General features: G+C 41.7%; 1 protein-coding gene across 1 annotated transcript in view; it reads left to right on the plus strand.

The window, feature by feature from the left end:
- Positions 1-14,888: 14,888 nt before the first annotated feature.
- HHIP (hedgehog interacting protein) overlaps positions 14,889-22,377 on the plus strand; it is a gene marked incomplete at its 3' end in the record, with an annotated part of 71,682 nt that continues 64,193 nt past the window's right edge. Inside the window, exon 1 of the mRNA XM_081999488.1 lies at positions 14,889-15,549. Coding sequence (XP_081855614.1) covers positions 15,283-15,549 — 267 coding nt within the window. The 5' untranslated portion in view covers positions 14,889-15,282. The remainder of the gene's footprint in view (positions 15,550-22,377) is intronic.

Genomic DNA, 22,377 nt, shown 5'->3' on the forward strand with positions numbered 1-22,377 from the left:
AAAATCATCAGCATAAAACTGAGATGTTGCATTATGGTAGATTTTTTTCTACTACATGCTCTTTGATAACTCTATGTACTACAGTATATCAAATAAGGATTCTAAAACTAGCAGTGCTCTGCTGTCATCACACGATGGTATATGGTTACAGTAAATGTACATTTGGGTATATTGCTCCTGATTGCTTATTTCAGCTTTTTGCCAAGCTGTAGTCTGTCCCATTCCTGCTAAACATTATAAATATTTTTAATGGAAATGGAATACACATCAAAAGATGTGATATTATTGTTTTATGAGGCACTGGTTAGACCTCATGCTTAGTTGGGCTCATTTTGCTACAGAAAGGCTATTATTGTACAATATAATGGAGTACATGGGACAAATTCAGCTTTTGAGATAATTTCTTAAGAGGAATTGCATGTTGGCAAATGCATGGATTTCAAGTGAGGCACCCGTGTGCATCTGAAGGTAGAATATTCTCCAACAAAAACAAAGAGGCAAAGTAGCCAAATTAAATCCTTTGAAATGATATTGTCAATTTGACAAAATATACTTGGTTCTTATGGTGCTTTCAATACATGGTGCTTTCAACACATGGTGCTTGGTTATTATAATTATGCTCATCTTGTGTAAGGGAAAAAGATACAGTGACTTGATGGAGGGCACTTATGGAAGTCAGATGCAAAGCCAGCCACAATGCCATGAATTAACAGCATCAGCTTTGCTGAAGTTGATATTAAAATGCTAATTTTAAGCTCCAACTGTCCCGGGGCTTAAGCACAGTTTTCCGGTCACACTGTCTATTAATTTATCAATCTAACCAGGAAAAACAACAGTGGCCCAGCTTTTTTAGGGACAGCTTTTTTAGGGACAGGTGCTAGCTTCCACTTGTAGCATCCTCTTTGAAGATTGTTTTGAAAGGACAACTAACCTTTCTAGACACCTGGCTGTGCTCGGGAAAAGGGATGTCTAGTGCCAATCTCTTTTTCTGGGTGGACAAGGTACAACAGTTGGGCTTTAAGCAAGGTTATGTATCTGAGCAATAGGTAACATTTGCTTGTGAGGGCAGCGCATGCCCTTACAGGCATTTCCTAGTTCCTCCTTGGCAAATGCAGCAGGCCAGATGGAACTGTTCCTTGGGCTGCCAGTTGGACCACCCTGGTTTGTACCAAACAGGATTTTAAAAAACCCAAGGGGATGGAAAAAGTCTGAAAATTAGCAACTAAAAATAAACAGGAAATGAAGGCAGAACTGTTTCACATGAAGTGCCATAAGTACATGAAATAGAATTGTCCAGTTAAAATTATCAAAATGATGAATTTAAGTAAAAACACTGGGAATAGTGAATATAATGCCAGGGCAGAAGGGAAAGGAAGAGTTATATTTAAACAAAAAAAACCCCTAAACAACCACAGCTACAACAACGCTATCACTAGAACTACACATGGATATCTTCAATGTGAGGTAAAGGAATGTGTCCAGAAGTATGGGATTTTGAAGGTCTGAAACATGTTAACTTTAACAAGGTTCCTGTAACCTCCTTCGGAATTCCTTATTTGTCGTAGCAGCTATGGTCTGTAGCTTGAAATTTTTCTTCCTTTAAGTAATAGCTTTGACATATTAAGACTCAGGCCAAGTACATAATGGCAGTTTGTATTCTATCATTTGTACTGCATAAGCATGAGCAATTAGATAGGAGAACATTACTGTATAACAACAACAACAACAGCACTTTACTAGTTATCCAGGATCAGTTCTTAAGATTTTTTTTTTTCCAGAAGGGTATAAAATGCTGTTGGTCTATGAGGACACATTATTTTCAATATACGTTATTTAATGGAAACATAATGACAAACAGCACCACCCACAATTTGATAGTACTGTTTAAAGCTGGAAAAGTCAGAAGCATCTCTCAAAAAAACACAGGGCACAACCCTCTATGGCCAAAATAAAATCTAGATGATCTACACATGACCTTTTCCTTCTGCAGGTTCTGTTACTGCAAGGAGGTATGAAACTGCTTTCTGACCATTCCATGTAACACTCACACCAACAAAATGTAATACAGAAAATAAAGTATAAACAGACATTATTTACACAATGTATTGTGCATCCTAATATTGAGATATTGAGTAAAATACTGCAATATGCAATTCCTTTCGGTATTTCTCTCATCTGAGACCTTGAGACACTAAAGGCTATGTTTTCTAATTTTGGAGTTCTACACAAATGCAGGCACTGGAGCACTTTGGTTATCTAAACAGTTCCCCCAAAAATTTAAACACAGTGAAGCACAATCAAGCCTTATCAGATAGATTATTAAGTAGGACTTGCTAGGATACTTAAACTGCTAACCAAAACAACATACGCAGCACATGTTAGTGCAGCAGACTGGGAGCCTTAAAAAGTCTTCCTGTTCTGCAAGGTGAATTCCACTGAATAACACTTGGTTCTGGGGAGGGGGGTCAGGGGAGGGAAACAACACCACCGCCACCACAACAACAACAAAAAAGAGATATTCCTTTCCTGCAGGACATATGGAATGTGAAGCATCCAGGACAGGAAACTGGAGACATATCACTTCAGAGCTCTTTGGATTTGCTGAACTCTCCCCACAGTTAAGGCCAGCAACACAATCCAAATCTTAGGTATTTCCATAGCATCTCTAAGTCAGCACTTTTTTAGGTGGCTGTCTCTGAAATGGCACCACAGAAACGATCTCTCGGTGATTCTGCTTGTGTACCAAAGCTCTTAAGTTTGCAGGTGAGACAGCATTAGGTTACTTTTTTTTTTTAAGTCCCAGTGCTACATGTATAATCTGAAAATGATACTATATTTTTCTGGTTCACCCTCTCTTACTAGTACTAACAATATTTCTATATTTTGAATTTAAAGTAAAGAGGAGAAGACAGTAATTCAATAAAAGAGAGGCTGGTTAGCAAAGAGGACATTATAAGACCATCTAAGATAGTGGGTAGAAACTGCATCCTGCTTTAGTTGGCAGGCCACCTTCCTTTCTTTTGCTACTGAAGTGCCACTACACTTTAATATTCTAAAACAATAATGCACAAGATAGAGCATAAGGCATTTTGTTGCTGTTTCATGGGTATGGTTTTTTGTCTTTCAAAGAAAATAACACAGAAAGGTCTTTACAAAAAGACCTTGGGGCAGATTCCTAGGTAGTAGAAATTACCGTAACTGAAATCAACAGAGACATGACAGTTTCAAGCAGCTGATGAGCCTCCTCTTCTCTTCTACCAGTGGGTCTTGCATGTGGCCAGAAAAGGATCACTGGAAGTCCCATCACAGAATTTCCATGCCTCGGACATCAAGGACAAAAATCTGCCTCTGCTACAGGTTTTAGCAAATGTGCTACTGGTTTTAATGAAGTTCAGCTATTTTTACTTCTTTAATTGCTAGAGCATGGACATTTTGAAGTTTAGGATTTTTCACTTTTTCTGTAACTTAGAAATTTTCAAGCTCTTAGAGAAGCAATGGGCTATGTTTTCCTTTCCCAAATTTAAAATTTATATTAGGACCTAGACAACAAATAAGTAAATGAATCAACCTATTAATTTAACATTTCCTTTTCTTTTATAACATGCAATCTTCACTCATTTACTCAGAATTATTCATGGAACAAAGCCAGGACACAACCATTCTGAATATTATCTATGTAGCTATAGATACATCTATAGATATATCTAGCTAGATATAAAGATATATCTAGCTCAGAGTTCACACCAGAGTTCCAACAAGTCTCAATTACTACCTACAGATATTTATTTTAATAATAGAAGAAAGCATGAATTTTCTCCACATACAACACTAATAAATGTTCCTTCTACGATGTCTATACTTCTATAGTTTCCTTAAAATTTACTCTAATATTACTGTATAGACTACTGTAATATGAATTAGGTGACAAAATCAAATATAGATTGCCACTGTGCAGGGCAACATATCAATACATATAAAATGCACATGGAAAGTTAACTTCCATGGGGCTTAAAACAAGAAGACTAGAGATATGTTAAACTAATGTAAATAATAAAGGTTCTTAGAATAATTGTATTCAGCTTTCTATTTCATTATGTGTCTTGTTCCAGTATCATCACTGTAGTCACTAATTTTCCAAAAGCTAGGTGATTCAGACACTTTTACCCATGCCACCGTGAGAAAATAAAATTAATTTTGATGTACATTGTACCAGAAACTCAATATAGTTCCTGCAAATAGTGTTCTGTAGCAATACCCATATTTTTTAGTGTCAACTAAAGTTTTTTAGTGAAAACTAATTACCCATTCTCAGTATGAAACATCGATGGAGTTGGCGGTAGAATCACATTTGGGTTGCAGCACTCCTCGCCATCTCAGCCAAAATTCACACAGCCAAGGGTGTTGGCTACCTGTAAAACAGTGATATCATCATTTCCAATTGTCTCCTTTCTTAAGATATGTAAACAAAATCATAGTATCAACTGATACGGCTCTTTGCAAAGCTGTATTTCCATGAGCAAAGAAAATTCAAGAAATTGCAACTCCAGAGTATTTTACATGTCTTGGAAATGTAAAACTATAACTATGAGAAAGAAGGAATTTTTATCTCATTTACTTGAACAGGAATATTTGAGTATTCACACACTTCTGACATATTGATCCAACAGAACCTCAGTTCTTTTCCATCAGGGCAATAATAAATTTTCCACAATGTTTATGAATATGCAGACTCATAAAGCATTAAATCTGTATGACAAAGCATAAGATTTCTCCATTTTTGTTGCTTTATGTTAAAAGTTATTCAGAGCACTTGATACATGCAATGAAAAATGCATGTTTATCACATATAATAATTTAATAATATAAACTGCAGAGCTACAGTTCTTTTCTAGTTTGTGTATTGCCAAACACAATGACTATGTCTTAACATGGAGAATATTGGAATACATTGCAATGGCTTCTGTTTCAGAGATAACCAGAAACCATGGCTTCCTCGATTGTTCAAAAGTTAAGTGGTACATGAAACAATTTTATTGTCCTACCAACGCATGACTGAAAATATTCTATATTCATGCGACATTAATAACATAAGTATAAAAATAAACATAAGTATGTAAGTAAAAAGACATTGTATATGTAGCTAGCTAACATCTTTGCACTCATAAGAAATAAAGTATCAAGGTGATGTAATGCTGAAGTTCATGCCCCAGCTAGAAGGATGTATGTAATAAAGGGACAATCAAGAAAGAACTGATAAATTTAGGGGAAACTGTTCAATAGACTCTTGATCAAGCCACAATGGAGAGGATAAAGCATATCTGAAAGTACCTTGACTTCATTATTCACTTTTCCTTCTCTATTTTATCAATAATTGTTATCCATTCTTTTTGTTTTTCTATTTTTCAGTGCTAGCCAATTTTACTTTTATTCATAAATTTTTATTTCCTTCAAATAAAAGAATGTCTACTTCTAGACAATGTAGCTCCACCTATCAATGGGTGGATTGTTGCTTACTTTGAGAAAGGATGTAAAAAGTCATAATTAACCCATTTAAATGTTGTATCTTTTCAGAATTCCATCTCATCCTAATGGCTGTAGGTGGTTGGATCTGAAGATACACTGTGGGATCCCATTTGAGAACTCTCTAACTTTAAAGGATCAGTAAGAAAGTAGAGAAGCACTAGACTGTTGCCCTATCAAGTTCTTTTTCTGGAAGTGTCCTGTTTGTGTCCTATATGACTCCCTCCCTTTAGGAAACCAGAAAGATAAATAACTCATAATTACTGTGTTATCTGCTTGAAATTACATTTTTAATGTCATGTTAAAAATTATTATTAAAACTTTTTAAAACTCTGTCTCCTACCCAAAAATACTGCAAACTTTAGAATTACTACCTGTCCACTCAGCTCTGTCAAAACAATTTAATTCTGCAGACTTCCAGACTAGTTCATTGATTTCTTGGTACAACAGCACTCTCAGGGAACATATAGCTGTCACTTAGAAGTGTTTCCCAAAGTTTTGTCTGTACAGATTACCTACTCCTGAGACATACAAGTGCCCTTGGTGTTAAGGCTCAAACCCTTTGGAAAGCCACGCTTGGTGGAGCGATACACAAGCCTCCCAGAAGAACTGAACATTCGGTGTGAGGTTATATAAAAAAACATAGGTCCAGAGAGAACAGCCCACACAGTCCCTCTGCTCCTTCAAGCTGCCAGAGGCACAAGGTTTGAATGTCCTCAGGGCCTTCCTCCATTACATATATTCAGATAAGTTTATCATAAAAAGTTCCACTGAAAGTACAGTTCTAGCATCTCAGACTTTATATTAGGAAAAAAATGGCTGCTGGAACACAGTATTCCCTCGTGAACAACCAACTGACCCTTGAGTTTCCAAAACTGTTGAGCAGCAGTAGAAACTCATTTGACTCCCACCCATACTTGACTGATTTGCTAGCAAAATTCAACAACTAGTCCATGATACACACATTGTCCTGCAAACAATATATTTCCATATTAAAAATTGTTAAATGTCATTATTCCAGTGGATGGGTCTGAAAAATTGATCCTGATTATCATCCTTTATGGAAGTCAACACTTAACCTACTGATCACTATGTCATATCTGAGTGGTGACCTATACCTACTGACCTTGTCCAGATATAGGAAGTAGTCTGTAACTTTGTACCATCCCTGGAACACTATGATTCCTGTTTTAAATAATCATTTAGACCCTGCTCTAAAAAAATTGTATGGGGAGTAGGAAAGGTTAAAATGCTGGAATCACGACCACTTTAAATCATGTTTTTGCCAGAATCAGAACCGAACCTCTGCAGTAAGGGTTAAGAGCAGTCTGTTCACCTCATTCAAACAACATCTAGCCTGCAGTGACCATTCCTTGGGAAATTAGGGATTCCTTCACATCTGTAACACATTACGTGGAGCAGTACAGCTCATCCTTAAAGTTCATTTGATAGTGATTGTAATACATGCCTTAAGGTTAGGACGGAGTGCTTAACTCAATCACTTGATTATACACAGAATTTCAAATGCTGTAGAAGCCAGGCTGCATATAAGAGTTCTGGGATTGAGGACAGCTCACCTGGAGATCAGGGCCATTATTGTTCATATCTCACCACAGGCAGACCACATTCATACAGGAATACTACTACCTAACGGGTAAACATACAATACACTAGAAGAAGTTTTCTATTAGAACTGTCCAGGAACAGATGGTCCCAGCATCTGCTATTGTGTCTCCTTATCCTGGGTTATTTATTTATTTTTTAAAATATGGTTCGGCCTTAAGTTCAGTCAAAGTTCATCTGGCATCCACAACAGTTTACATCTTTATCCAAGGATCTTCTTTGTTCATACATCTTACAGTCAAATGAAAGAAATGATTCACACATTGCCACCTGTGTGTGAACCTACCACCTACTTAGATTTATTTCTCACCAAAGTTAATGGACTCTTCATTTCAAGGTTTAGAAGAATGTACATGGTCCAATTTGTCTTTGAAGACCACGTTCCTGGCAAAATAGTATCAGCTCGCAGAACCAGGGAGTCTCAAAACCTGACGGTTTGACATTGCTCCATGCGAACAAAGTAGCTTTATGACCACATCCTAAACTTCTAGCCAAACTGGTGTCTACATTCCACTTTAATTGCAGCAAAGCTGAGCACCGTTTTTTAGTTAAAGGTTGACTATTCCATGCTTGAAATTTGCTGTGCATCACGGGAGCGTGAGGGAGGGCAAGCAGGCCAAACTCAGTCACTTCAGTGACAGGTTCCCAACGCACAGCCTCTGTAAGAATTAGCTGTTTACAAAATCACCTGCCTCTTCCAACTTTTTCTTTACATGACTGGGACTCAGACTATAGCTTTAATACTCTCCAGACTGCTCTCATTCAGTCAGGACTTAGGCTGCTAACACAATGTTCCCAATGCCCCTTCAGGGAAGCAAGATAGAAAAAGTTACTAAGGGTAAAATTTCTAACTACAGGTCGGTGGAGGCTAAACAGACACTTCAAAAAGATGGTGTTGTGTATGCATTACACTGGCACACAGAAGACAGCCTAGAAGTGCACATGAGCTTGCAGAAGCATGTGTGATGCCAGAAACATGAGGCAGCTTTCCGCACTATTCAAAGTCATTTAACACAGGCCAAAATGACTGATTTTGAGCATGCTGCTAGCATGTGTCTGAGAATGACTGTTAGGTACACTGGTACTTTCTTCCATATGCCAGGGCACTTGGTAGTTCCGAGAACGATGTGTCAAGGAGTGTATATATTTCAGATGAACTGCCTACTCTGAAAGATCAGTTATGCTGCTGAATTAGATACAACTTTCTGAAAGCTACATTACATGTATTATTTTCCACCTGTGGGAGAAAAGTTTTTTTACGGTTTGGAAAGTAGCCTCGAATGGCACAGTTAATATAGCATATATGCTCTATATGCAGCAGTGCTGTACATGGTGCATTAGCATGTATTATACAAAAACTACTATGAAGAATTTCCCAAAGCTCCCATATCAAATATGAACTGACTCACACTGATTTATCTAACCGAGTGAAATGCACAAGCACTGCATCAACACAGAGAAAATCTGTGGAATCCTATCTGACATCCCAGTCACTGAGCAGCTCAGACCAGAGCTTCATGACTGCTTAGTTTTAACACCACCAGGCTATAATTTCCATCCCCACACTCAGCAGGCAACAAAGAACACTAGGCACAAATATTTATGCCCATTATTTAATTCTGGCATGCACAATATCACTTATTCAGAAAGACCTTTATTCAAGCATGTCAGAGTTTCCTTGATGACATCTCATACAAATTGTTCCTGCAGCAGGTTAAGGATACTTCAAACACTGGAGCAAGGAATAGCATACATGTGGCTGGAAAACTGCAGTAGGCAGTGGGATTACTACAGTCCCTGGTAGGAAAGAAAGATTTTCCCACAGCAGCTTCCTTTGTCTCTTTGTAACACACATAAATAGAGACCCGCTGTTGAGGTGAATTACAGCAGGTAGTGGCAGTATGCAGACCATAGGCAAGAGGGCCTCCTGAGTCTTCATTCCCTCACAAAATGGTTTCCTCTATCTGCCTTCTGGTTAGCCTAGCCTGTGTTGCAAAATTGAACACACGTAATTGAAGGCTTGTGTTAGCAGCTGACGTGATGTGCTAAAATAATCTGTAGTTCATATTCCCTGATGGGCCAATCAAGTGGAGTTAACATCAGCCCAATACTGCTTTTGTACCCAGACGGGACTCAGGTTTTTTTGAAGTCATGTTTAGAGAGTAGATGCGTTAGTTTACAGTCCCAAATGGTCCAGGTGGCTTCAGCTGGTTTAGAGGATTTCTAAGAGCCATGGGGAACTCTGTGGTAAAGACATACCCTAAAAACCTGTCAGTGACTGTCTGGGCACCTATTTTCCCATAAAAAATATCCTAACAAGTCCTGTTCATTCATGTTATACCAGCTTTCACACCTCGTATTTGTGGTATGCAAAGACAAGCAACATGTTATTCTCAACCCCAAGAAATGATGTGGGCTGTAGTATATGGTGGATAGAACCAACCAGAAATGTTCTGACCAAACTGAAAAAATTCTGTTACATCACAAACAGAAATATAAGCAAAAATATAATGGTTTTATAAACTTCTGTCTAACCACAAGATGCTTTAATGAAACTATTCCAGCAGTTTTCCTTCTTCATGACTAGAGGGGCTGCTACAGCGAATGGACTTGCAGAGTTCACAGCTGTGGGGAACTCTGCCATAAAGACTGTCCTGGAGTCAGGGCTTCCTGATATCCCAGTTCTCTGCCTTGAAGCCACAGGAACCCAAGCCCCGGTGACACAGCAGAGCGCCAGAAAAAACTCTCAACTTCACTTCTAATGGGACTCTCAGGACAGTTGGGCTTTCACCCAAAAAAAGCCAGAAGCACAGGAGCCCAGACTGCCAAAACTTGAGATTCCTGCCCACGTCCTCATTCCAAATTTCCGGATTCCTGGATGTCTGTCCATCTAGCTGACAGAAAACAGGGAGACTTTTAAGGGGACCTTTAAGTTTCAGGAGCCACAAATGAGGCAGAAGCCTCAGAGCTTGGACTCTCAAGTTTGGTTTTGTTTCAAAGTAATTTAAATGAACTATCCTGACTACTTTAGAAAGATTTTTCTACTTTCCTTTCTAAATGAAATGTAAAAAATTCAAGGCTTTTTTTTTTTTCAGAATTTAATCTGGAAATGGAACTCTAATTTTGAGCATCTACAGTGGAGAATCCATGATTGTTTCTTGCTGATCTATGACACAGAGTGACTCTAACAAGAACATAGAATCATGGAGTATCTCAAGTTGGAAGGGACCCGTAAGGATCATCGAATCCAACTCCCTGCTTCTTGATGGACTACCTAGAACTAAGAAATAAAGTAGAACCATTGGCTTCACAACACACCTCACAGTTTAGGGAGAGTGCTCGAAGTAACAAGTATAATATTACAATGGACTCAGTGAAAAGTGTAATGGTCATGCAGTACGGAGAGATTCCACCCTCATTTCATCTGACAAGGAAGTGGTTCTGGAAAAAAAAAAGCGCAAGCTTTTTTCTCTTAACAAAATAAATGGCAAGACAAAAGTGTGTTTCAGAAGTTCAATTCAAATGCCAGCTAAAACAAAAACAGAGCCACTCTCCAAGAGCTGAAGTCTACCTGCTTCACCTAGTGAAGTGTCCCTGATACAGAAGGCTGATCTTCCTGTACTAGTATCTTAAATACCACAATTTCTCAGATGCAGACCAAGGTGAGTGTTGGTTTGTCTCCTAGCCTGCTCCAACACTGCAACATTCCTCCCCATGGCATGCCAGGTATTTGCCACCAGTGTGGAAGGATGGAACTAAGCCCTGATATCACTGCTGAGAAGACACATCTCATAATTGCATGGGCTTAGCTGTAAAAGTGAGGTGACCGCATAGGAAGTTCTTCTCTGAATCACAAGAATATGTAAAGGTGTGCCATCAGACAACATCTGTTGGAAGTTTAGGAATAATTCAATGCTACTGCTTGCTTCCATCAAACCTGATGCCATGAGATCACTTTGCCCAGCTTCTCCTCCTATCTACAAACTCATATGACAGCAATTTTTCCCAAAACTGACACTATCTGCTACACATAACTACACATTTCTTCTTCTGTTCAAACTAATGAGGAATTCACTAACTTTAAACCTTTAAGCAGGTTTCTTGGAGCAATTAAATTCCCTTGCAAAATATGTATGACTGTCCAAGAACAAACATAAAATAGTCTAAGAAATAATAAGTTCAAGTGCATGCCACAATCAGCCTTACGCTCTTTGAAGGATATTCTGACACATTCAGTTCACATGATACAGGTACCGTGATGTATCACGATATAGATAATAATGTAGATAATGGAGGTAATGGCATAAATAAGCACAGTCTGCTTATCTCCTAGGCAAAACTAGAAGACAATCTAGCTACATTCAAACACTGTAGCAGCAATAGCTCCCTTTTTAAAACTTCTAACCCTTTCACACATAATTGCATTGTAACCCAAAGATTCTCAACTACATCCTACACATTCTGAACAAATCACAGAATTTATTCAGCTCACTCACGGCATTACCGTGTTTAATCGTTTCTAGTAATGAGCTTCATATGACAGAATCCAGGTTGCCTTAAAAACCTGATATGTTTATTAACCATATGTCCTATGTATATGTTTTACTTCATAAGTATTCCCTTATCTCTGTTTATCAGAGGCTGGAAGTCACCTGCAGTTGACACTCTGAACTGGCATATACTACTACCAACCTCAACTTTCCATTATTAAAAATGTTTCTAAATAAAATTCTGTATCAACCAGCTTGGGAAAAAATACATTGTTAAAGAAGCCACCACTTTTAAGGCGTGGAAAGGAACACAAGATTAAATCAGGTCTTCCTGCACAAAACTCCAGGAATCAGCAGTTTCTATTCAGAGGTTTTAAAGAACATTCAACCTTTTTCAAGTCTTGCTTATGCATCTTTATATCACTCTATCACTACAGAGCTGGAAGTTTTGAGCACTTTATATTATACAAGGTCAACAGTACATTCCACAGAATTTCTGGGAAACGTCTCCATCATAGACCTGTGTAAAATTTCTGTGTAGAAACTGACCTTCACAAACTGTCAGCTCTTTCTTAGTTTGGCAACTTGATCTAAATCCCATTTCGGGAAATCATTCTCTATTTAATTAATACATCTCAAACTCACCTCCTCTGAGAACTGGTACAGGTATACATAGAAACGGATATTTATGCAGGCAGCACTTGAAGGAGGAAGAAAGGTTATTTACTAATAGCTGTATTACTTTGATCATATAGATTTATATTCCTCACTTCCTCTCTCCTTCAGCAAGACAGGAACTGCAAGGACCGCGCCACAACTGCTCAACAGAAATTTTCACTGAACGTTCCTTTTTTCAAGAAGGTATCTGCCCCACAGTCACTTCTTTCCACTGAGTTCCAGCTTCCCACTCCAGCAAGGAAGATGCAGGGCAGAAGTATGCAATCTACGTGAAAAGTGTGAGCACCTGCCTACACAGGGAGAGAGACATACAGACCTCCAGCTGCGTCCTTTTGCCACTGCAATTCCGCCAGTGTAACCCTCTGTAAGGAGTCTGCTTGGGAACAAAAGTGACTTTATTCTGATACTCTTACTCTGCTTTATACCAGAATCACTTTTATTTCAGAATATCTAATAAAAATGTAGGGTTTTTTATAGTATACTACAACATAGCTGTTGTAGTATAACTACATTGCTACTGTCCTGCCAGTCAGGTTGCTCATGGAACAAGTTCATTAGTACTGCAAAGCGCTACTTTTTTCTAAAACTACAAAGCAAGGATGCTGTATCACCAGTGTTGTTGATATCCTAAGGGTGCCATCCTTATTTCACTCATCAACGTGAGTGCTGGGGCCCATGCTGTACCAGAGGCCTCCCTCATCCATGCCAACGTAGCTCAAGCCTTGATTGGGAATATTTTCAGCCAAATGAGAGTCAGTCGTAAGACAAATCGTGGTCATGAGTTTAGGAACCACTAGCCTTCAAGAAATGCACTTAAAGGGAGAGGAAACAGTCTTTATGTCTACTCAATGATTTATCGGATGTACTATTTGTCCATGCCAAATTCCTATTTAGTTCAGTGCGGACTCTGTAAGCGTAAGAGTTCAAACGTAAATCTGAAGAGACTCATTTTCTTTGGTTAAAAATAAACGTGAGGAGAACAGTAACAGGACCGAGTTGCTTTAGAAACAACGCTACTGGACATCAGGAACTCCAGGCAATACTTCTTTCCCTTCCTCCCTCCTAAGAGGGCTTTTTGGGGGCAAGACATTTTTTTCTCTATTTCAGGGATTAGCAGCAAGTCTCTGGTAAACACACCTCGGGGGTCTCTTTGTCCAGCTGCCCTTTACCCCCAAGTCCATGGCTGCAGCTGCACCCGCCACTACAGCTGCCTCTGAGGACTTCCACTCCCTCCTCTCCCCCAGGGGAAGCAGCAAACACCTCCTCGCTATGCCTTGGCTCCCTCTTCCCACCTCCGGGGCTCCATAGCACCTCGGCCTCAACCCTGGGCTGGTGTTCTCTGGGCTTGCATCCTTCTCCTTCCCAAATTCACTTCATCCCTGTTCACACTTGGGTTGGCCTTTCCCTTTCCAGCTGGCTCCTGGTCTTCCCAGGTGCTTTCTTGCCACCAAGTGCCAGATACTCGGTTCATCCCACTCTTCCCACATACAGGTCTCCTGTTCTCAGCACACCAGGAGGACGCTCACCCCTCGACACCCTGCTCTCTCCTAATATTAGCAACGGCCACCATGTTAATGGCCACAATTGGCAACCGGTTGTGTGTGGAGCTCGGTTAGCGTGGTCAGAACGATGCTGCAAGCGTCACTGCGCTGACGGATACCACGGAGTCAGCCTGCTGCACCTTCGGTTGAAGTAACGATGCCGGAGCTCCGCTAAAAAGCCACCGGGTGCTGACGGTGTGGCCTTCGATGCCTGCCTCGCACTTGGCCCCGAGAGTCTGGAACTTTCCCTGGCATTTGGGGATGAGTCGGGGATGAGTCGGAGATGAGTCGGGGGTGGGGGGGAGGGGGGGCAACAGGCGGGCACGGCCAAGCAGACCCAGAGCAGGACCTCTGCCAGGCTGGCCCAACGCTGGCTGCGCCGCGCCGAGGGGGCTCTTCCGCCGGGCCCCCAGGCCGGGCACCTCAGCCGTCAGGGCAGCAGGACCCACCTACAGCGCTCGCCTTCCGCCGGGCACCGACGCGGCTCCACCGGTTCCCGTCGAGACAGGGCCGGCCGGGGCAGGGAAGGCGCCCACCCCCGCCGCCGGCCCACGGGAGCCCCGGCTCCCCTTTCACCGGGGCCGGGGGGGTGTGTGGGGGGAGCAAGACAGAGGCGGCGGGGGGCGCGGCGACCCCCGAGCCGCCGCCGGGAGACCGCTACAGGGCGGGGCGCCGCCGCGTGCCCCGCGCCTCACCGCGCCCCTGCGGCTCGCGCCGGGCGCGGCCCCGCGCCGCTGCCGCCCGGCCGCACGCGCGCGGGTTGGGGCGGAGGGGGTGGGGGGCGCGAGGCCGGGCGCGGCGCCGCCGCTTCCCGCCGGGCCCCCGCGGCGGCGCGGGCGGCGCGCGCGGCCGGTGCGGCCGGGTGACGTGCTAGGGCGCGCGGTGGCAGCACCTCCCCGCGCGCGGCTTAAAAAGAAGAAGAAAAGAGGGAGCGAAACATGAGAGCCCTCGTGAGCCGCAGCCGCCGCCGGCAGCAGCGGAGGGGGCATCGCCCGGCCCGGCCGCCGCCGCCGCCGCCGCCGCCCCACCTCGGGGACACCCTTCCTATGGGACGACAAGTGAAGGGCTGCCGCCGCCCGCAGCCCGGCCCGCCCCGAGCCTCGGCGCCTCGGAGCGGCAGCCGCTAAACCTGTGCCACTTGCGCGACTTCGCCGGCTTCGAGCATCCTCCCGCCGGGGCGCGGAGGCTGCTTCTTCCCCCGCTCCTGCCTTTTTCGCGCCCGCCTCTTCGGGAGCGGGGGTGGCCGAAGTGCTTTTCCTCCGTAGGCTTTTTAATTGCTACTGTTATTATTCTCCTCCAGACTTTCCCCTTCTGGGGGAGGGAGGTGGTTTCCTGATCTGAAGTGCAAAGAAAAGTCCGTGGGATTCCCCTCCTTCTCCCCCCCCCCCGCTTTTTTTTTTTTTTGGGTGCATTCACACGCTCCCTCAGGCATGATGCTCAAGATGCTGCCGTTTAAGCTGCTGCTGGTGGCCGTGGTTCTGTGCTTCTTCGAGGGGGATGCCAAGTTTGGGGAGAGCGGCGCCCGGAGGAGAAGGTGCCTCAACGGGACCCCGCCGAGGCGGCTGAAGAAGCGCGACCGGCGGGTGCTGTCCCCGGAGGCCCCGGGCGGCGGGGAGGCGATGTGCCGCGGCCTCTACCCGCGCCTGTCCTGCTGCTCCCGCGCTGACGCGCAGGGGCTGCTGCACGCCGAGGCGAAGGTAGGCACCTCCTCGGGCTGCTTTGGGGTCGGGGGGGGAGGCTTTCGGCTTTTTTTTTTTTTTTTGGTCCTTTTTTTTTTTTTTTTTTTTTTTTTTTACGTGGAGCCGCTAACCTGCCGCTTTCCCGGCCGGGGGGTGTGTGTGTGTGCAGCGGCGGGGGGCGACCGTCTCTGCCCGGGCGGTGAGGGCGAAGCAGAAACATGACACTGGTGCTGGTTTATTTCCTCGGGAGTCGCGGGGAGCCCGGCTGCAGATCTGCTGCCCTGGAGGGGACGGGCGCTCGGCGGGGAGAGCGCTTTGCCAGCCCACGGCTGTGCGTGAAGTTACTTTTGTGTGTGTGTGTCCGCAGCGCCGGAGTTTCTGGCTGCGGCCCCGGCCCGGGGTGGCCCAGCGCACCGGGGCCGGGCCGCCCGCAGGTACCGCTGCCCGGGCGCGACTCCGGGGCAAGGTGGAGGGGCTGGACCGGCCTTGGCTGCCGTCCGGGCACTGGCGGCAGCGGGGCTGTACGTTCACTTCGGCGGTGGTGCCCGGTTTATTTTTCTGGGGTGAAAAATCTTGTCCGATTTGCTCCACATGTTTAGTCGGGAAGGGGTTTTGGATAGCAGATGGTGCCGGGGTACCAAAATTTTGTGAGCCCAAGTATTGCTGATGGTTACGCCTACCAGCCGCAGACGACCCCCGAAGTTTCCGCCTTAGGACCCTGCTCCACCAGTCCTCGCTCACGACCGGTTTCTCACACCAGGTGCCATGAGATAGCCCTCCTTTTCACATCACCTGGCAGCATCTCTGCCCACTTTCAAGCTGCGGTCATGTGAAGGGCAGCACCTCCTCTGCTCACCGAGTTCTTAAAATTGTCAGTTCTCTGCATCCTTTAGCAAGTTAAACTCTGCTCAGCAGCCTGTTGCTTAGATTTTCAAACGCGCTGGTACCTAACCCTGCAGGACCGTTTGGTAAGCTCTGCTTGTGGTGGCCGGTGTCGCATCCAGGGGTACGCGGAGGGAGGGAAGTTGCTGAATAATGTCATTAGGAATCACTGCACGTGAAATAAACAATCAGGTGTCTTTTTATTTTTTCTTTTTTTTTTTTCCACCCTGGTTTAGGTTTAATTAAGAATTCCTCAGTTACAACTCTGTAGTTGTCAAGGTCTGAGAGACTCTTGGAAAACTTGTGTTTCAGTCTTGCTGGCCCAAGCATAATAAAAAAAAAAAAATACCCAGCCTGAATCGAATTTTTATGCTCAGTTCACGGTAGATTTCACTCCATTCTCATGTAAACAGCTTCTACGAATCAACATATGTGTCTGGGTGGTATCTCTCACTTTGTTTTGTAACAAAAAGCCATATTGCATCATTTAATTTGCTCAAGTCATGCAAATAGGAAAAAATCAATAGGACAAAAAGGGGTCGACTTATCCTCCTCCCCACTAAACTGCTGCCCACACACAGAGTCCTGTTGCTTATGGCAAAAGAATAACAACAACACCATTGTGTTTGTTAGTTGGTTCACTAATGGGTGAAACTGGAGAACATCATTCTCCTTCAGTCCCCAGCTCTGTCCAAATGTTCATGCCTTTTGAGGGAGCATTTGTCCTACCCCCTCTATTCCCAGATGAGTGAGAACTGTCTTACTGCAGGTTTTCAGCTGCAGATCTCTCTTTATTCATACCATATGCAGCAGCAGTTTGAGATTCAAGGCAGATATATTTCTTCATGTTGTCTAGAGACAGTGTCATTAAGCTCCTGTGTGATAATTAAATTAAACTATAAACTAACCACACACAGATAACCTGAAAGATCTAGCTGGGAAAAAAGAAAGAAAGAAAGAAAAAAAAGAATAGGACTGGAAAATATGTCCTTGATTCACCCTGTTTGCAATGTCTCGGTGGCATATATGCTACTGAGATTATTCAATGATTGGAGACCCTTGTAGTAACTGGCTGAATGCAGTAAATTGGAAGTTGAATTTTGGTTAGTTTTCAATCTCCAGGCAGTTGAAGGGTTTATTCTCTTCTTACTATTCTTTGAAAATACCTTTTAATTCCCTTTGTTTTGTTTTGTGGGCTTGGTGTTTTTGTTCTTTTTTTTTTTTTACTAATGGTACTAAAAAGCTGATATAAATGTGAGGAATTGACCATATATGCCACAGTACATATTTCTGAGCTGTTGAATGTGTTTTTTTAAATATAAATTACACTTTTAAGGGAATATTATTTTATAGAGTTTTAAAATCACTGTTTTTCACCAAAGATTAACATTTATGAAACTCACAAATCTGCTTTACCATATCAATAGATATTTAGAAAAAATGTCAAAATATGTCATTTACGCCTGACAGAATGAGGTGGTCATTCCATAAAAGACATGGCAAACTATGATGGCATACATTTGAATGGAACTTTTCTGAAAGCACATTTTTTAAACTGTGTTCTACTACAGTTCCAAAACCAGCTTTTTGAAACTCCATCATATATCTACACCATAGAGTGGCTATCACTTTAACAGAAGTCTGAACACTAGCTTCTTCAAAAAAAAAAAAAAAAAGAATTGAGCATGCTCAGTAGATATTTTCATAAGAGCTTCTTGGTTAAGATGCTGAGTCTTTGAGAATTTTTGACCAAATTATTGATTTGTGCTTATAATGAGAATACTACCATTGCCTCCAGTTTGGGGGACAAAAATGGAGCTACCATAATGAGCAGATACAACATTGCACTGGCTCAAGCAAGATTTTTGCATCCTGTTGTTGACATTTAACTCTTTGTCTTCTAGTTTTCTGCAGTATCTCCACATTTATGAAGGGCTACTACATCCCAGCCAAACACTGTAGTATCAGTTTTTCTAAAAGTTTGCTTACAGCCTGACAGGCAAAGAAGTCCTCTCTACCTTGGATGGTTTCACAGCCAAGGCTGTCAAGGAATGGGTGAAAAGTAATTGTTTTCAAGTGTGCCCTTTTACAATCATTTGTTTGCTCTGGCTCTTTCACGAACAAAGGCTATTGTTGAACACATCCAACTAAACAAATAACTCATCTTGGGGTCCCTTTAACAGCTGCCTTAGTACAATGATCTATTTACATATTACCCTAAAATTGAAACCGAACTCTTTAATGACATAATCCAGCACTATAATACAGAAGAAGCATATGTTCAACCCAACAGCTGAACAATCTCGTAAGCATATGATTTTTAGACATAAATGCTTGTATGTCAAATACGTCTTAATGCAATTACTTCTTTCTCTGTTTTTTTTTTTCTGTTAACATCAAAATTATACTGCCTTTCTCAAACTAGGTATGACAGAGTACGCAAAACAGATGACAATATTCAACGTAAATTTCTGTCTGTTGTGTCATCTTCTGTTTCTCCTTCATTGCACTATTCTTTTTGTTGATAAACCAATTTAGTATGCTATGCTTTCCTGTGCATTCCAGGATTTATCTTACCTTTAGTCTACCCGTTTTACTTTCATGTGGCTAGAGATTAAAGGATGATCTTACAGATGTTGTAAATTAGTCAGCAGCAGGCATAATCATTATTAGGCATGTTGCAATAAATGTTTGGAAGTTTTACATATTTTCCAGAGCACAGTTAGTTTAAACCACTGCAGTTTCATGGTTTCACATACGGCTTTAAAAATTGAAGCAGGAAATTAGTTTACATTTCTTCAAAAGACCAAAGCCATTGTCAACTTTAAGGTCATTTTCAAAGTAGACATCCAACAGAAAAAGCTTCATTCAAATAAGTATTTCAGCTTTCGCTTAAAACCGGTTTAATGTACTCCGGGATAAATACATTATCGATTTACTGAAATTCAGAATAGAATGGTTGTCCTATCTCCCAGCCAGGACAGAGTTACACATCAGACCTCACACAGAGCAAATGTTACCACCCTATTTTGCTTGAGTGTTCTAAAAGTTAAATAACATTGTACTTGATTTTCAGATAATTGATTGACTCTCATTCCTTAATCTTCCGATTAGCTATTATATGACCAAGATTCATTCCAGAAATGACATGAGGGGGTGAATTCCTGTGGTTAATTCCTGGATAGCAGCTGCTCAGGGGGATTAGGATCCTTTTGTCTTAAGTTTGAGAACTGAAATGTTGGCAAGCATTACTTCTCCTGTATCACCAGGCAACGTCAATTACGTTTTCCACAAGAAACAGTAAATTAGCTTTGCTATCCTGTAATTTTTTATTTTTTTTTCCCCTGTTCACAATGCGTTCTGGAGTCTTCCAGTAGAAGTACAGTTTTCTGTTGCATCACTGTGGAGTTAATTCAATAAACACATAGAATATTTACCTAGTAATACCTCATGTTTACTTGTACTTCTAAACATACCATCACAGTGCTACCACAAGAAAGCCTACTGCCTGAGATCAACTCCCTGATGAAAACATCTGAGACTTTTGCAAAGCAGGTGATACTACTGAATGTAGGCAAGTACTCTGAAGAGTCTCTAGTCATGGTGCACTTTCCTTTGGTGGAAACACCAAAATAGATCATTTCATCCTTACTTAGGAGATCTCCTAGCTTCTTGGTGACATAATGTTCTCAAAAAGCAGCATTTATGGGTAGTGCTTTCGATCATCCCTGAATGGCTTCAGACTTTGTTCTATTTGGCAGACAATTACTTGATTGAATTATACAGGCCGCTTCCCACCAGCACCACAGCAACGCAAAGTACCGAGGTCAGGATGCCTTCATCCCTTAAGGAAGGCCAGCTAATGCAGAAGATTGCCTCAGCAGTGTGGATTACTGCAATCATATAAAGTCTGTTCTCTACTACCTGGATGGCAATCCTAAGCAGTATTAAGTCAAGCTCAATGTTTTAGTTATTATGTATTTCAGTTATAGTTTATTGTAGTTAACATTTATATTTTTAGTTCTTGTCTTCAAGGCATTTTTCCCCAGTTCTACCATACCTACAACAACATCTGAAACTCAAGAAAGAAGACTAAGGTTAACAGTTCTGCTGCTATGGCCCAAATGAGCAATCTAGCAAAATGAATCTAAACTTTTTCAGGAGAGAAGTGGCTGGGGCTGTGGAAAGAATTCCCCAAAGAATTCAGGGCTAATGCAAACCTTGTGTCATACATGCAACATGCAATTAATTAATTATTGTCTTCAAGGTTGAAAAAAAAAAAAAAAAAGACAAACCCTTTCCAAAAGAAGATTCCCAAGAAGGGTCTGAAGAGAGATAATACAGCATACATGGCAGATGTTAGTCGCAGGTGCTATGGAAGCCGAGGACAATCTGGAACAGATAGTCTAAAGAACAGAACATTTAATGCATTTAATGATACTTGCAAATCTGGAAGAATTCTTTTTGAAGCCAATGGCAGCTCTTCCAGAGTAAGGGTAGAAGCCAAATGGTGTTCCTCTAATCAGTGGTCCAACTTAAGCCACTAAACTTTAGTACACACTTCAGATGGTCTTTTGACAATATATATATGGTAAGACTGAAGAGTTTGTCTTCTACATTAAGGTTCCTTTAAATAGGATTTTGTGTAACTGTATAGGCCATATATTGTGCAATATTTTGAATATGTATCTGTTTAAAACAATGGAAGGTGCATTTCTCTTAAGCGTTTGAGGTTTATATAATTATGATGCGTAAATAAAATGCTGGGATCAGAACTGTGTTATCAAAGTAGTGCGTCCTAGGAGACAGCCAACCTATGAGGCAGGATACTTAAACTTATCGAGAGTCTTCATGCATTGAATAACTTTTTTAATCAAAAGTAATTTAGATCATTCCCTTGAATATTATGTTGCACGGGAATGACATTGGAAAGTCCTTCTCTAAATCAACTCAGATATATGAATTATAAACAAACTGTGTCAATATGTTAAAATGCACTATTTACAAATATTTACAGAATACAAATACTTACTGCATTAATATTTATTAATATAAGTGTCTTACAGTCTTTGTTTATAACTACGTTAAACAAATAGCAGAAAGAACCTGAGCTTTGTTTTTTCATTGGAACAGACTCAGTCCCTCTCAACTGAGAACACATTTCCCACTACCCACTATTGGGCTGAATGATCAAAAAACAATCCATGTGGTTAACAATAGATTAACAAAGTGCACTGCATTCAAAGACTAATAAAGACGACTATGCTGTTTTCCATTATTTTTCACGATTTGATGACATTGCGCTCCTTAGGCTCCTGTGTTTACTTAAACACATCATCAATCGTGGTTTCGTGCTTCTTCAAGTACTATGCGCAATATACGCTCTTTTTTTCAGGACAAAGTTACAGTTTCAATATTGAGACAAACAAGATATTATGAACAAATTCTACTTTTTCACTTATAAAAAGGAATGTCTGGAAACGTAGAGCTTTTCCCACCTCTAAGTAGTTTGCACTGGAGAGAGCAAAAACCAGAGAGGCATTTGAAGCATGAAAAATCCAAGGCACCTGCTGAAATCCACAGCAGTCATTTCAGTAGCCGGACTGCGGTATTGTTCAAGATACACGTATTTAACAAATAGCTAGATACGGTTTTCCTGATGTGTTTTGATGGTAGAATTTTAATTTTTAGTCTCTGAATACTTGAATAGGTCACCTTACAAGTTGTGTTTTTTAAATATTTCTCATGAGAGAAGTGGGTAGAAGGCCTGCTGCTGTAGCTCCTCCTTATATAAATGATCCCTCTAGGTCAGAGATTGCCTATGTGATTAAGAGATTGTGGGCATGAGTCCATAAAATAACCTGAGTACTATTATCCTTATCTGAGAAAGAGAAGCAAGCGCTTAAAATCTCACTGTACTAATGACATATTGCACATTTCATAGTAATAATTTTCCGGAACGGT

The sequence above is a fragment of the Phaethon aethereus genome, assembly GCF_964289735.1.
Source record: "Phaethon aethereus genome assembly, chromosome: 4".
NCBI lineage: Eukaryota > Metazoa > Chordata > Aves > Phaethontiformes > Phaethontidae > Phaethon > Phaethon aethereus.